The sequence below is a fragment of the Microcaecilia unicolor genome, chromosome 13 (assembly GCF_901765095.1).
Source record: "Microcaecilia unicolor chromosome 13, aMicUni1.1, whole genome shotgun sequence".
Taxonomy (NCBI): Eukaryota; Metazoa; Chordata; class Amphibia; order Gymnophiona; family Siphonopidae; genus Microcaecilia; species Microcaecilia unicolor.
This window is the reverse complement of record NC_044043.1, coordinates 99,996,159-100,009,429: the sequence shown is the minus strand read 5'-3', so window position 1 is coordinate 100,009,429 and position 13,271 is coordinate 99,996,159. Positions and strand designations below refer to the sequence as shown.

General features: G+C 48.3%; 1 protein-coding gene across 1 annotated transcript in view; it reads left to right on the top strand.

Moving 5' to 3' along the window:
• Window positions 1-10,581, top strand: part of LOC115456865 (protein FAM131C-like) — a 31,069-nt gene extending 20,488 nt beyond the window's left edge. The window contains exons 4-6 of the mRNA XM_030186214.1: window positions 4,828-5,010; window positions 6,740-6,850; window positions 10,235-10,581. Of these exons, the coding sequence (XP_030042074.1) occupies window positions 4,828-5,010; window positions 6,740-6,850; window positions 10,235-10,551 (611 nt within the window). The 3' untranslated portion in view covers window positions 10,552-10,581. The remainder of the gene's footprint in view (window positions 1-4,827; window positions 5,011-6,739; window positions 6,851-10,234) is intronic.
• Window positions 10,582-13,271: the final 2,690 nt, after the last annotated feature.

Here is a 13,271-nt window from a genome sequence, read left to right as displayed (position 1 = left end):
CAAGAAGCAGAGCCAGTCAGGAAGAGCAGTCTGGGGTTGCAAAGGTTTATTAAATCACCAACCTAACACGGCCGTGTTTCAGCAAAATGTGCTGTGTCAGGGGTCCAACATCAAACAGGAAGAATCCGCCTCTTATGTAATAAAAGAAGGGATATGCTTCACTGATTTTTCAAGATTGCTTATATATGAGAAGAGCATTAGTCCATTAATGGCCAGCTCTCCAAAGCGTGCAATCCCACACTGCACTTCCAAGGTGGCTCTGCTTCTCGCTCTCTGGTTCCTTCACGGTTCCTTCTGCTTTGTGTTCCTGTAGGTACAAAGAATGCTAGGGAGCTGTGGTCTGACTAAGCAACAGATGAAGGGTAATAATAAAACAATAATGACTAAATATAAAAATATACTTTATTGTTAAAAACTGCCCAATATAATACAGATCATCCTACAGCCCAACGTTTCAGCACACACCTGCATCAGAGGCAGGGCCGACGAGAGGAGGGGCAGGGAAGGAAAATTTCCTGGACATGGCCTCCAAGGTGGGGGGGGGGGGGCCCGGCCACAGCGCCAGCAAGCTTCTTCCTGCCTGCCTGCCTGCCTGTCTGTCCTCTCCTGCTCCTGCGTGCCTTCCAAGACCTGGATGATTGCATAACGTGATATTGCATTAATGCAACCATCTGGATCCCGACTCCTGGCATGGACAAGAGCAGGGCAAGAGAGGACAGAGCGAGGGAGCAGACAGAAAGATGCGGGGGTGGTGGCTCAAGTGTGGGGGGGGGGGAGTGGGGGCCCGTTCCAGAATACGCTTGGCGAGTTGTGCGGCTACATTCAAATCAGTGCCAACGAATGAGAATAATGAACCTCACGCCTAAGCCAGGGTGCGTGGAGTATGATCTGTGCCCATGCCGAAAAGAGCTTCCTTCTGGAGTCCGTAAGATATCGCACGGACAGGCAACCTGTTAAGGTGCGCTTGAAAATTCCTTTCAGTCAAGCCTGTGGCACTGAAAACAATGAGGAAATATTTCTGTATTGTTCTGGCCCATTTTCTTAGTCTCTGACTTCATTTCTTGGTACTTGATGACTTTCTCTCTCTCTTCTCACAATTCACAGAATAATTGCTTGGAACTGACACCTCTATTATCACTACTGTTCTGGTGGGTTTTTTTCTTGTACCACTGTGTCTGGTTTCCTTGTATCCAGCTTTTTATTGGTCGGAATGGGAATGTCCCAGGTGATCATAATCTCTTCATAGTAACATAATAGATGATGGCAGATAAAGACCTGTACAGTCCATCCAGTCTGCCCAACAAGATAAACTCATTCTATGTGCTGCTTTATATGTATACCCGACCTTGATTTGTCCTTGCCATTTTCAGGGCACAGACCGTAGAAGTCCGCCCAGCACTGGTTTTGCTTCCCAATTACTACTGGTGTTGCCACCCAATCTCTGCTAATCTTCTGTGTATCCGTTCTTTCTGAACAGGATTCCTTTGTGTTTATCCCACGCATTTTTGAATTCCGTTACCATTTTCATCTCCACCACCTCCCACGGGAGGACATTCCAAGCATCTACCACTCTCTCTGTGAAAAAGTACTTCCTCAACATTTTTCCTGAGTCTGCCCCCATTCTCCAGGACGTCAGACTCAGAAATAGAAGAGGACCTTGGCTGGCGGGGGTTGGGGTCCCCCGCCAGCAAAGGTAGCAGACAGCGACGGCGGGTTGGCGGCGGGAGGGAGGGTCGAGAGGGTCGTCAGCGGGGGGGGTCCAGGGCCAAATCTACGGGGGCCCAGGCCCCCGTGGCCCCACATAGCTACGTCCCTGCTTGTACGTGTCATAAATTTAAGGATATCCACAGAAAGACTGGCTAAAAAAGCTTCTCTCAGTGCCAGACAGCAAGACAGGCAGCTTAATACAAAGATCATAGGCACAGGACAAGAACTAGAAACACTGAGGGGCCTTTTCTCTAAGCCGCGTAAGCGTCTACACACACCCAACGCACGCCAAAACGGAGTTACCACCCGGCTGCCGCGTGGCTGTTGCAGTAATTTAATTTTTGGCGTGCGTCCGATACGCGCTGCTGAGAAATAATTGCAATTATCGGACACGCGACATGACGCGCGTAGGTCATTACCGCCCAGTTACCACGTGAGACTTTACTACCGCTAGGTCAATGGCTGGCGGTAAGGTCGCAGACCCAAAACGGACGCGCGGCAATTTTGATTTCGCTGCACGTCCATTTTCGGCAAAATTTAAAAAAGGGCCTTTTTTTACAGGCGTGCTAGAAAATGGATTGGCGCACACCCAAAACCCGCGCCTACAAGACCGCAAGCCATTTTTCAGCGCACCTTTAGTAAAAGGACCCCGGAGCTCAGGTTTTAAAGTTTGGTTCATAATCGCTTTGCTATTGAAGAGCTGATTATCACGGTCGGAAGGAGCCGATTATTTGTTGCATTTGTATCCCACATTTTCCCACCTTTTTTGCAGGCTCAAGATTAGAAATGAAATGTACCTAATCTCACATTTCATGCTTTTAAGTGTCGCTCTCAATGCTTAAACTGTTACCTAATTGCAACCTAGACATACCCCGCAAAAACACCCACCCGCACGCAGAGATACGTGTAGTACATGGTGTGATGAAAGGAATTAAAATAGAAGGAAAAACATTTTTTTGCTTCCCACTCCTCAGCCCGGGAGGTCCCAGCAGCTCTTCCCAATATACACGTCTGTCTAATTAACTTGAGAGATGGGAAAATCAATAAATTATCTGTTTCTATGGCAACAACATCGTCTCCCCTTCACCCGTGCCTACATTGCAGGAAATCAAAGATTAACTACAAAAGCTTCTGCAGATGAAACACGCTCAGCACCCAGGGCCCCGGAGCCCCTACCGGACCTGATGGGCAAGAAAATAATTTGCACCGGTGGCTCAGTTTACAGTGAATAAAATCCTTCCTGTGGATCATTTGGCAGAGATAAGGCCAAAGCGGCTTCTCTGTTTTCCCTGGGGACCAGATGGGAAACGTGTCGCACACTCTCACTGTAACCAGTGACAACACCAGACACAGTTCCCACCGGTTTTCATTCTTTCCAACCCAACTGAAGCTGGAAAGAATTGTACAGAATTGGTCTGAGAATGTCAAATCTCTCTACGAAATGGGGGGGGGGGGGGGGGGGGGGGGGGAACCAGGACTGACCCTGCTGTCCTCCTGGAGCAGAAAACTAATAGAGAAACACAGAAAGATGACGGCAGATAAGAGCCAAATGGCCCATCCAGTCCCCCCCCCCCCCCCATCCACAGCAAGTCACTGTCTCCTCCTTTCCCTAACAGATCCCAGGTGCCTGACTCACACTTTCTTAAACTCAGACACAGTACTTGTCTCCGCCACCTGTAAGGAGTGAGAGTTAGTTTCAGGGCTTTTTTTGAGGGGGTACTTGGGGGTACTGAGTACCGGCACCTTTTCTATTGTCTGCTAAAATTGACTCATGGTCCCCAAGTTTTAATGATAGAGCTCAGGCTCTCCACACCAATTCTGTCTTGTAATGACTGGTAGCAGGAGACCTGGCTATTATGGGGTGGGTCCCTCAGTGATCACTCCACTCCTGAAGGGTGGCCTAGCATTTGAGTACCGGCAGCTTTTTTACTAGAAAAAACAGACTGGTTAGTTTTGATGATATCTGATCGCAGGGCCTCATTATTCAGGAGCAGACATCTTTCACATGGAAGTGAGGTGTAACAGTCTTGCTGAAAAGCAGTTTCCAAGCACTTTTAATATGTCACGTATACATTTTACAGCTTTGGCCCCATGCAAGTACTTCAGCAAGTGTTAGCGGTAAATTTGAGAGATCAAGGCCATAGGCCACATACTCAGGCTTAGGAGTGAGGTTCATTGCTGTTGTGATATGCACAAAACTGTTTGATTGTTTTTTTTTCTTAATTAATGGATCACCTAATTGCTGGATTTCCCATTTTATGCATTGTATTTGAAAATGGTACATGCTGCATTAGACAGATGGTCTGTACATGAAGAAACCTAAAAGAACCCTAATTTTTGTATTTATTTGATTAGCACAAACCAACCCAAAAGCTATCCAAGCAGTGTAGGTTCAGGTATGGTAGGTCCCCAAGTTTGTATCTGAGACAATGAAGGATTAAGTGACTTGTCTAAGATCACAGGGAGGTGCCATGCAGGGCTGCCGATAGTGGGGAGGTGGGCAAAATTCCTTGGTCCCGGGCCTCCAAGGGGGGCCCGGCGCCGGGGTCTCTCTCTCTCTCTCTCTCCTGCTCCTGATGGGACCCGAGTGATCGCGTCCCAACAGGAGCAGGAGAGAGAAATCTCCAGTGCCAGGCCCCGCTTGGAGGCTGGGGAGGACCTGGAACATCCTCCAGCTCTGCACTTCTGCCCTTGTTTTTCGAGTATGCCCTGAGAGGAAAAGCAGCCGCAGGGGCAGGCAGTCAGAGCTGGAGGAAGAAGATGTCTTTTGCTGGCGGAGCCTGGGATACCTGCCAGTCAAGGTATTTCAGCAGCGGCAGCGATCAGGGGATGGAGCAGCGGCAGCGATTGGGGGGGGGGGTGGCATGCGCAGCGATTGGAGGGGGGCGGCAGCAGCCCAGCCCCGGCCCCAGTTCAGTCTCTCGGTGGCCCTGGTGCTGTGAGTTTTGAACTGGGCTCTTTCGTTCTCAGCCCACTGCTCTAACCACTCCATTACTCCTTCAATCTAGACTTGGTGAGCCGCTAACCTTTTCCTAGCTTTTCACCGCAGCCTGGGTACAGGATACCAGAATGTGGATGCGTCAGCCTATCTGGGGCCCATTTGCTTTATCTTTCGCACAGGTTTAGTACAGACCATCAAAGACCATATCACCAAGCCCACGGCCATGGCTCGTGGCCGGGTCGCCCACCTGATCGAGTGGAAGGGGTGGCGTGCACGGCAGTCGGGCTGGGACCCCTCACTCCCGGACGAAGACCATTACTCCTACCTCACCGATGAGCTGAAGGAGGCACGCTTTGCGGCAGGTACCCAGCAGGGGCATTGGTGGGGCAGATACTTGGAGTGGCAGAAGGGAAAAAGGAGACAAAAGATCCACAAGGTGGAAGGGAAGAGGAAATGGGAGACTGAGAGTAAATCTGTGTTAGAGCACCAGTAAGGTGAGGGAAACATTAAAGGGAGGGGAGGAGAGCGGACAGGAGACTATTGGTTGATCTGGAGAGACTCAGCTCACCCCACAGTTACTGTCTGAGAGAGTTTCCAGATCCTGTTTAGATGAACATCCTCCAAACATTCAATATATGTGATAGGTGTACAAGACCTAAGCAAAAGGGATTATATTATACTTGCTACATTGGTACAGTTCACAGTTATGCCTGGCAAATTCATCTAAAATCTAGACAGTGTGAGTTCTGCAGATTGGGGTCAAAGGTGCATAAGTACATAAGTATCGCCACACTGAGACAGACAAAAGGTCCATCAAGCCCAGCATCCTGTTTCCAACAGTGGCCAATCCAGGTCACAAATACCTGGCAAGATCCCCAAAAAGTACAAAACATTTTATGCTGCTTATCCCGGAAATAAACAGTGGATTTTCCCCAAGTCCATTTTAATAATGGTCTCTGGTCTTTTCCTTTAGGAAGCCGTCCAGACCTTTTTAAAACCCCGCTAAGCTAACCGCCTTTATCACATTCTCTAACAAGGAATTCCAGAGTTTAATTACATGTTGAGACCTTTCCTATAATCAATGTGAAGGAGTCAGTACAGAAGTTGCCATGGTGATGAAGAAAACTAGAGGTGCTGTAGGTTGTTCTCTCAGCCACTGAGATTCTAATATGCACCGCGTCCGGATGACACGACACAATCAGCCTGTCCTCTGACGCATCTATGATAATAGCACTGAAAGAATAAACAGATGGAGGACTGGAGATGGGGAAGAAGTATTTTTCACAGCTTTGGTCCAATCAAGCTGAGGTCGGGCCGAGTCATCGATTCAGCCTGGAGAGAGGTGAAACATGATGTCCTGTGCAGGAGCTGGAATTACCCTCACCCACAAAACCCTAAGGAGAGAGACTGACTCTGTTACCAGATGCTCCTTAAGAGCTGCTGCATTTATTATCAGTGATGCAAGGCTAGGCGGGAGACTGATGCGAGGGGGGGGGCTAGGGTAGGGGGAGAAATTAATGCAAAGGGGAGCTGCTGGCCACAGGAAAAGCTGATGCAATAGGGATATTTTGAGTTAACGGGGAGGACAGATTAATGCCAAGGGGTGGAGGGGTTGCTGAGGCAGCGAGGAGGGGTGGAATGCAACATTAATGCCAAGGGGGCATTTCTGGGGTAGTGGAAACAGATTGATGCCAAGGGGGAAATTGCTGGTGTAGGGTGGAGTGACTGGTGTCAGTGGGTGGGGGGATTGCTGGGGTAGGGCAGAGAGGAGAGAAGCTGATGCCAAAACTGTGAAATGATGCTCCTGGAACAAGGTTCCAACTGGATCCAGATTCGTACAACAGGAACTTGTGGTCTTGCTTTTCCGAGGGAATGCAATGAGGAAACCCAGGACTGGATCAACCCTGGTGGGTGAATCTGGATACAGTTGACAACCTCTGGAAATATCTCACTCTGTAGCCTTCAGTCACACTCACAGCGGCAGTAAACCTCTCTCTTTAGGATTTGCCGTCCTTGGCGTCATCTTTCCTCTGTATTTTCATTGAGTTGTACCAGATTCTCAGGGAGTCTCTCTGTTTTCTGATATTACAGGTGTAGCAGAACAATTTGCCATTACTGAAGCCACACTAAGCGCTTGGTCCTCATTGGATGATGAAGAAATGCATTGTGGGAACGGCTCCCAAGATGTCCTCCAGCTTCAGGGTAGAGTGTCTCTCTTTCTTTTTGCCTTACTCGGGATCCAGCTTGCAAAATAGTTCAGTCACAGTGCAGTGTGCTACAGTATTGCATGCCAAACCCTGCCACAGTCCCTCTGGCCGGAGCCTTTCCCTCTTTGTACACAGGTATATTTAAGCATATGGATCTGTCCCAGACATTTAATGACCACATTTCTCATCATTTATAAACACTTACTTCAAAAGCAAGTTTGCAAGATTGGCGGTCTGATTGTATCAAGGTTTATCACTTGTTCCATGCAAAACAACTTTTCAGAAGTCAGCTCTAGATGTTTCTCAGGCTCTGATGCTCAGAAGCAAACGCGGGCGCCAGGGGCGTAGCCAGACCTCGCTGGGAGGGGAGGCCAGAACCCGTGGTGGTGGGGCACTGTTTAGCCACCCCCCCCCCTGTCACCCCCCCAGCTGCCGCAGCCGCCACATTGGACCCCCCTCCCGCCACCACCCCCCTCCATCGCCCTCCCCAGTCGCCGCAGCCGCCGCCACATTGGACCCCCCTCCTGCCACCCTCCCCCGCTGCCCGTCCCGCCGCCGCATCAGATACCTCGTTTGCTGCAGCCGAACAGAGTCTTCTTTAGTTCAGCGCCGGAATAGCGCCTTCATTCAAGGAAGTTCCTGCTGTGATCAGCTGTTTCTGACGCCTTACGTGCAGGATCACAGCAGGAACTTCCTTGAACGAAGGCGCTATTCCGGCGCTGAACTAAAGAAGACTCTGTTCGGCTGCAGCAAATGAGGAATCTGATGCGGCGGCGGGGCGGACGGCGGCGGGGGAGGGTTGGTGGCGGGAGGGGGGTTCAAGGGGATCATCGCCAGGGGAGCCAGGGCCAAATCTATGGGGGCCCAGTCCCCCTCAGGCCCCACGTAGCTACGCCACTGGCAGGCACTAGAGGCCATTGGCGCTGGACTAACGCCTGAACTTGCTACCGCCGAATGCTTACAGCCAGTGAGCGAGTGAAATGACGAGCTCGCAGGATCTGAGTGCAATGAGCATGTAAATGCATGCTAAACAGGGCATCACCTATTCCTCCCCAATGCTCAGCGAGCAGCGTGCAAACAAGAACGCTCCTCCCGTGGCAAACCTACGCCAGCTCAGAGCTGGTGTTAGGGTTGTGCCACGCTGTGGGGAGGGGGGATAACCTCTTGTCAAAGCCCTGGTGGTCCATCAAGCCCAGCATCCTGTTTCCAACAGTGGCCAATCCAGGGCACAAGTACTACTACTACTACTACTACTATTTAGCATTTCTATAGCGTTACAAGGCGTACGCAGCGCTGCACAAACATAGAAGAAAGACAGTCCCTGCTCAAAGAGCTTACAATCTAATAGACAAAAAATAAATAAAGTAAGCAAATCAAATCAATTAATGTGAACGGGAAGGAAGAGAGGAGGGTAGGTGGAGGCGAGTGGTTACAAGTGGTTACGAGTCAAAAGCAATGTTAAAGAGGTGGGCTTTCAGTCTAGATTTAAAGGTGGCCAAGGATGGGGCAAGACGAAGGGGCTCAGGAAGTCTGGAGTTGGCAGTAGTGGAGAAGGGAACAGATAAGAAGGATTTATCCATGGAGCGGAGTACACGGGAAGGGGTGTAGGGAAGGACAAGTGTGGAGAGATACTGGGGAGCAGCAGAGTGAATACATTATAGGTTAGTAGAAGAAGTTTGAACAGGATGCGAAAACGGATAGGGAGCCAGTGAAGGGTCTTGAGGAGAGGGGTAGTATGAGTAAAGCGACCCTGGCGGAAGACGAGACGGGCAGCAGAGTTTTGAACCGACTGGAGAGGGGAGAGGTGACTAAGTGGGAGGCCAGCAAGAAGCAGATTGCAGTAGTCTAAACGAGAGGTGACAAGGGTGTGGATGAGGGTTTTGGTAGAGTGCTCGGAAAGAAAGGGGCGGATTTTACGGATGTTGTAAAGAAAGAAACGACAGGTTTTGGCAATCTGCTGGATATGAGCAGAGAAGGAGAGAGAAGAGTCAAAGATGACCCCCAAGGTTTCGAGCTGAGGAGACAGGGAGAATGAGAGAGCCATCAACAGAAATAGAAAATGGGGGGAGCGGGGAGGTGGGTTTGGGGGGGAAAATGAGAAGCTCGGTTTTGGTCATATTTAATTTCAGGTGGCGTTGAGACATCCAGACAGCAATGTCAGACAAGCACGCTGAAACTTTGGCAAGATCCCAAAACAGTACAATACATTTTATGCTGCTTATCCTAGAAATAAGAAGTGGATTTTCCCCAAGTCCATTTCAATGATGGTTTATGGACTTTTCTTTTAGGAAGCTGTCCAAACCTTTTTTAAACCCCAGTAAGCTAACTGCTTTTACTACATTTTCTAGCAAAGAATTCTAGAGTTTAATTACATGTTGAGTGAAGAAATAGTTTCTCCAATTCATTTTAAATTTACTACATTGTAGCTTCATCGCATGCCCCCTAGTCCTAGTATTTTAGGAAAGCGTGAACAGACGCTTCACATCTACCCGTTCAACTCCAATCATTATTTTATAGACCTCTATCATATCTCCTCTCAGCCATCTTTTCTCCAAGCTGAAGAGCTCTAGTAGCTTTAGCCTTTCCTCATAGGGAAGTCGTCCCATCCCCTTTATCATTTTCATCGCCCTTCTCTGTACTGTTTCTAATTGCACTATATCTTTTTGAGATGCAGTGACCAGAATTGCATACAATATTCGAGGTGCGGTCGCACCATGGAGCGATACAAAGGCATTATAACGTCCTCATTTCTTTCCTAATAATACCTAACATTCTATTTGCTTTCTTAGCCGCAGCAGCACACTGAGCAGAAGGTTTCAACGTATCATCAACGACGATACCTAGATCCCTTTCTTGGTTGGTGACTCCTAACCTGGAACCTTGCATGACGTAGCTATAATTCGGGTTCCTCTTTCCCACATGCATCACTTTGCACTTGCTCACAATAAACGTCATCTGCCATTTAGATGCCCAGTCTCCCAGTCTCGTAAGGTCCGCTTGTAATTTTTCACAATCCTCCCGTGATTTAACGGCTTTGAATAACTTTGTGTCATCAGCAAATTTAATTACCTCACTACTTATTCCCATCTCTAGGTCATTTATAAATATGTTAAAAGCAGCGGTCCCAGCACAGACCCCTTAGGAACCCCACTAACTACCCTTCTCCATTGAAAATACTATGGCAGTCAACGGCTTAAAAACCACCGTGGGCTGAATATTATTTATTTATGTATGTATTTATTTATTTATTTATTTGATACCTGTATCCCACATTATCTGAATGCAATTATGTGGCTGGGGGGTGGGGGGTAATAGTACCCCCTGAATTGTCACAGGGACTGTAGAGACTTTTGTTTAATTCTCTCATTTTTCCTTCCAGACCTGGAAAACATTTATCTTCGGGGAAGGCTTCTGAGTGGCCCCCAGGGACTGGGCAGTTCTAATCTGGACGGCAGCCTTCGGACCTACTGCTGCTCTTCTCTGACCTCCCCCATCCTCTCACACCTGCACCTGAGGGCTGAGGAATGGACCTTAGGGGAGGGCCACCCTTCTCTGACGGGCAGCTCCGAAAAGCAGAACCCCTCCCCGGTGGAGAACGGAGAAGCCCCAGTCAGCACCCAGAAGCACCCCATGCATAGCTTCTTCCATTATGTGGACAGTAGTTCCCTGTCGGAGGATGAGGTGTTTTATAACTAGTCCCACCTTCTGCACTGAGATGGAGGGAAGACAGAGGTAAGGATGGTGAAAGGGTGGAACAGACCAGCTGATTCTAGCATCCGCTCAGCCAGCCGTGTACAGAGAGCGGAGGCCAACACCAATCATGGATCTTCATGAGGCAAGCGAGAACTGCTCGCTGAGTCCGTCCAAGTCCAGACGTGCTGGCTATGGTTTGCAATCTCTGTTGGGGGAGGGAGCGATGCTCACTTTTTTTGTATCTCTTGCAATTTTAATACTCCTGCAAGTAGTGCAGGGGGTGCCAGAGCAAACAGGAATAGCACCCACACGTCTGTGGTATCCTGCGTGTGCTGGCAAGGTGTCATGCTGGAAACGCTTGCACACAGAACCAGTCCTGTGGCCATGTTGATTTCACGCTGGCTAGCTCATCCCAGCTTTTCTGTGAATATTTTGCCGGCTTGTGAACGAGTCTTTTCTTGTCAACATTGTTTCTTGCAGGCTCGTAATGTGATGATAAGCCAGATTCTAGCATAGTACACAGGATGCTACATCACCATTTCACTTATGAAACCGGGAGACTGCGCTCAGGAAACATGGCGATCCCCCGCAGATTGTGTAATCCACGCATCAGCAAAAGCACCTGCTGTTATCACAGTCCAGCTGCTCATCACCCAGTGCCATCATCGGACCCCACGAGCCTTAGAGCTTTGCCTGGTTCTTGGAGCTGTGCTGACAGCAGATGATTTTAATGATGCATTTAATCACTTTTATAAAGGCTCGTTCTCTGTGGGTACAGAACCTTCTATAAGGTGTCCCAGTGACTCTGTGTCCTCCCAGTGAAGTCAGCACACAACGCAACGGTTTAGTGGGTCCCCAGTATCAGAGGTATCTTTACTGACATTGGAGAACAGAACTTTGAAAATACCTAGTCCGGCCATGAGGATCCCTGAGCAGAGTACGGATAAATGGCCAAGGTCACCTACCACTTTTACGTAATATTATCCCAGACAGACAGGATCATCTGACATAAAGGCAGGGAAAGCTTCAATTCGTTCTAAAAGCTCTTTCATAGGTCTCTGATCCACACTTCCAGAGGTTAATTTTCAGCCCCTTTTCCACCTCTTTCCTCTTCCTAGGGGACAGAGAAGGTCTGTCTTCCACCCTCCTGTAGGGGGAAGTGTCTCCTCCTAGCTATTAACCCTTTTCATATGCTTAGAGTTTTGCCCTCTGCTGGCAGAACATAGTTATAGGTCTCTCACTTCAGTACTATATTGACCCCTTACTCCTAGTGTATCCCTAAAACAGAGGCACATAATAGTACAAATAACAACCCCTGTGCCCTACACGTGGATTGATATCGCTCTGGGAATGGATTTAGGAGTCTTTACTGAAGAACTGCAGGGGCCAATATTCAATGGTGGAGAACCGGGTAAAACAGGATGCAGCCTGGGTTATGTCTCACGGACTGGCTGCAGGTCCGCAGTGGCAAAGGTGGAGAGCTTGATGTCATAAGCTCTGCACACATGGTTTCCTCACACACATAGAAAATTTGCACCCAGAGCTGTAACCAAATTGTGTTTGAATAATGTGCACACAAGAAATGTGCTCAAATATGAGAGAGCACACTGGACACCTTGGAAATATACACACATGGGTTGTGTCCTAGCAGCAGAATTAATATTTTGCACATGATTTAACTGGCAGCTGAACGAGTGTATTTGACAATTACAAAAACACAGCATACCGCACTTCCACCTTAGCCCTGTGTTCAGCAACACAAACCCCTCGTCTCCTCATCTCCCTGCTGGCCTTTAACCCATCCCCTTCACAAAACAAGAAAAAAGTTGCAGGCAACATGTTCACACTAAGGAGAAGAAACAGACATAAAATCCTCAGTGGTGCTGGGTCAGAGGAAAGAGTTAACCTTTTACCTCTCTTCGAGCCCCACAATAAAGCCCCAGCATTACTGAGCCTTGCACTCATTCTGAGGCCCTCTGCGTACTTCTTTGCATCGGAGTTTAATAGATAATACCTTAAGTACATAAATACATAAGTATTGTCATACTGGGACAGACCGAAGGTCCATCAAGCCCAGCATCCTGTTTCCAACAGTGGCCAATCCAGGTCACAAATACCTGGCAAGATCCCAAAAAGAAGAATACATTTTATGCTGCTTATTTATCCTTTCCCCAAGTCCATTTTAATAATGTTCTATGGACTTTTCCTTTAGGAAGCCAGCCAAACCTTTTTTTAAATCCTGCTAAGCTAATCGCTTTTTACTACATTCTCTGGCAACAAATTCCAGAGTTTAATTGCACGTTGAGTGAAGACTCTGAGGAAAGGGGGAGTAGGAGGAGTAGGCTCTTGAACAACACTAGTAGGCGACGTAGATTAGGAACAATCTCTTTATTTAAATATACACTCGACTCAACACAGCCGAGTGTATATTTAAATAAAGAGATTGTTCCTAATGTACGTCGCCTACTAGTGTTGTTCAAGAGCCTACTCCTCCTACTCCCCCTTTCCTCAGATTCTACTTTTCGTAGGAATTTGTGTACCTCCACCCTTGTGGTGGTTTGGCTTGCACGTTGAGTGAAGAAACATTTTCTCCGATTCGTTCCAAATGTACTACTTTGTAGCTTCATTACCTGTGCAGTGCACTGATGTCTACATGAGTCCTTGTGCACTGATGTCCTGTGTGCTAAACTCCTTTTAGTGTAGGGCTGCCACAATAGTACAGA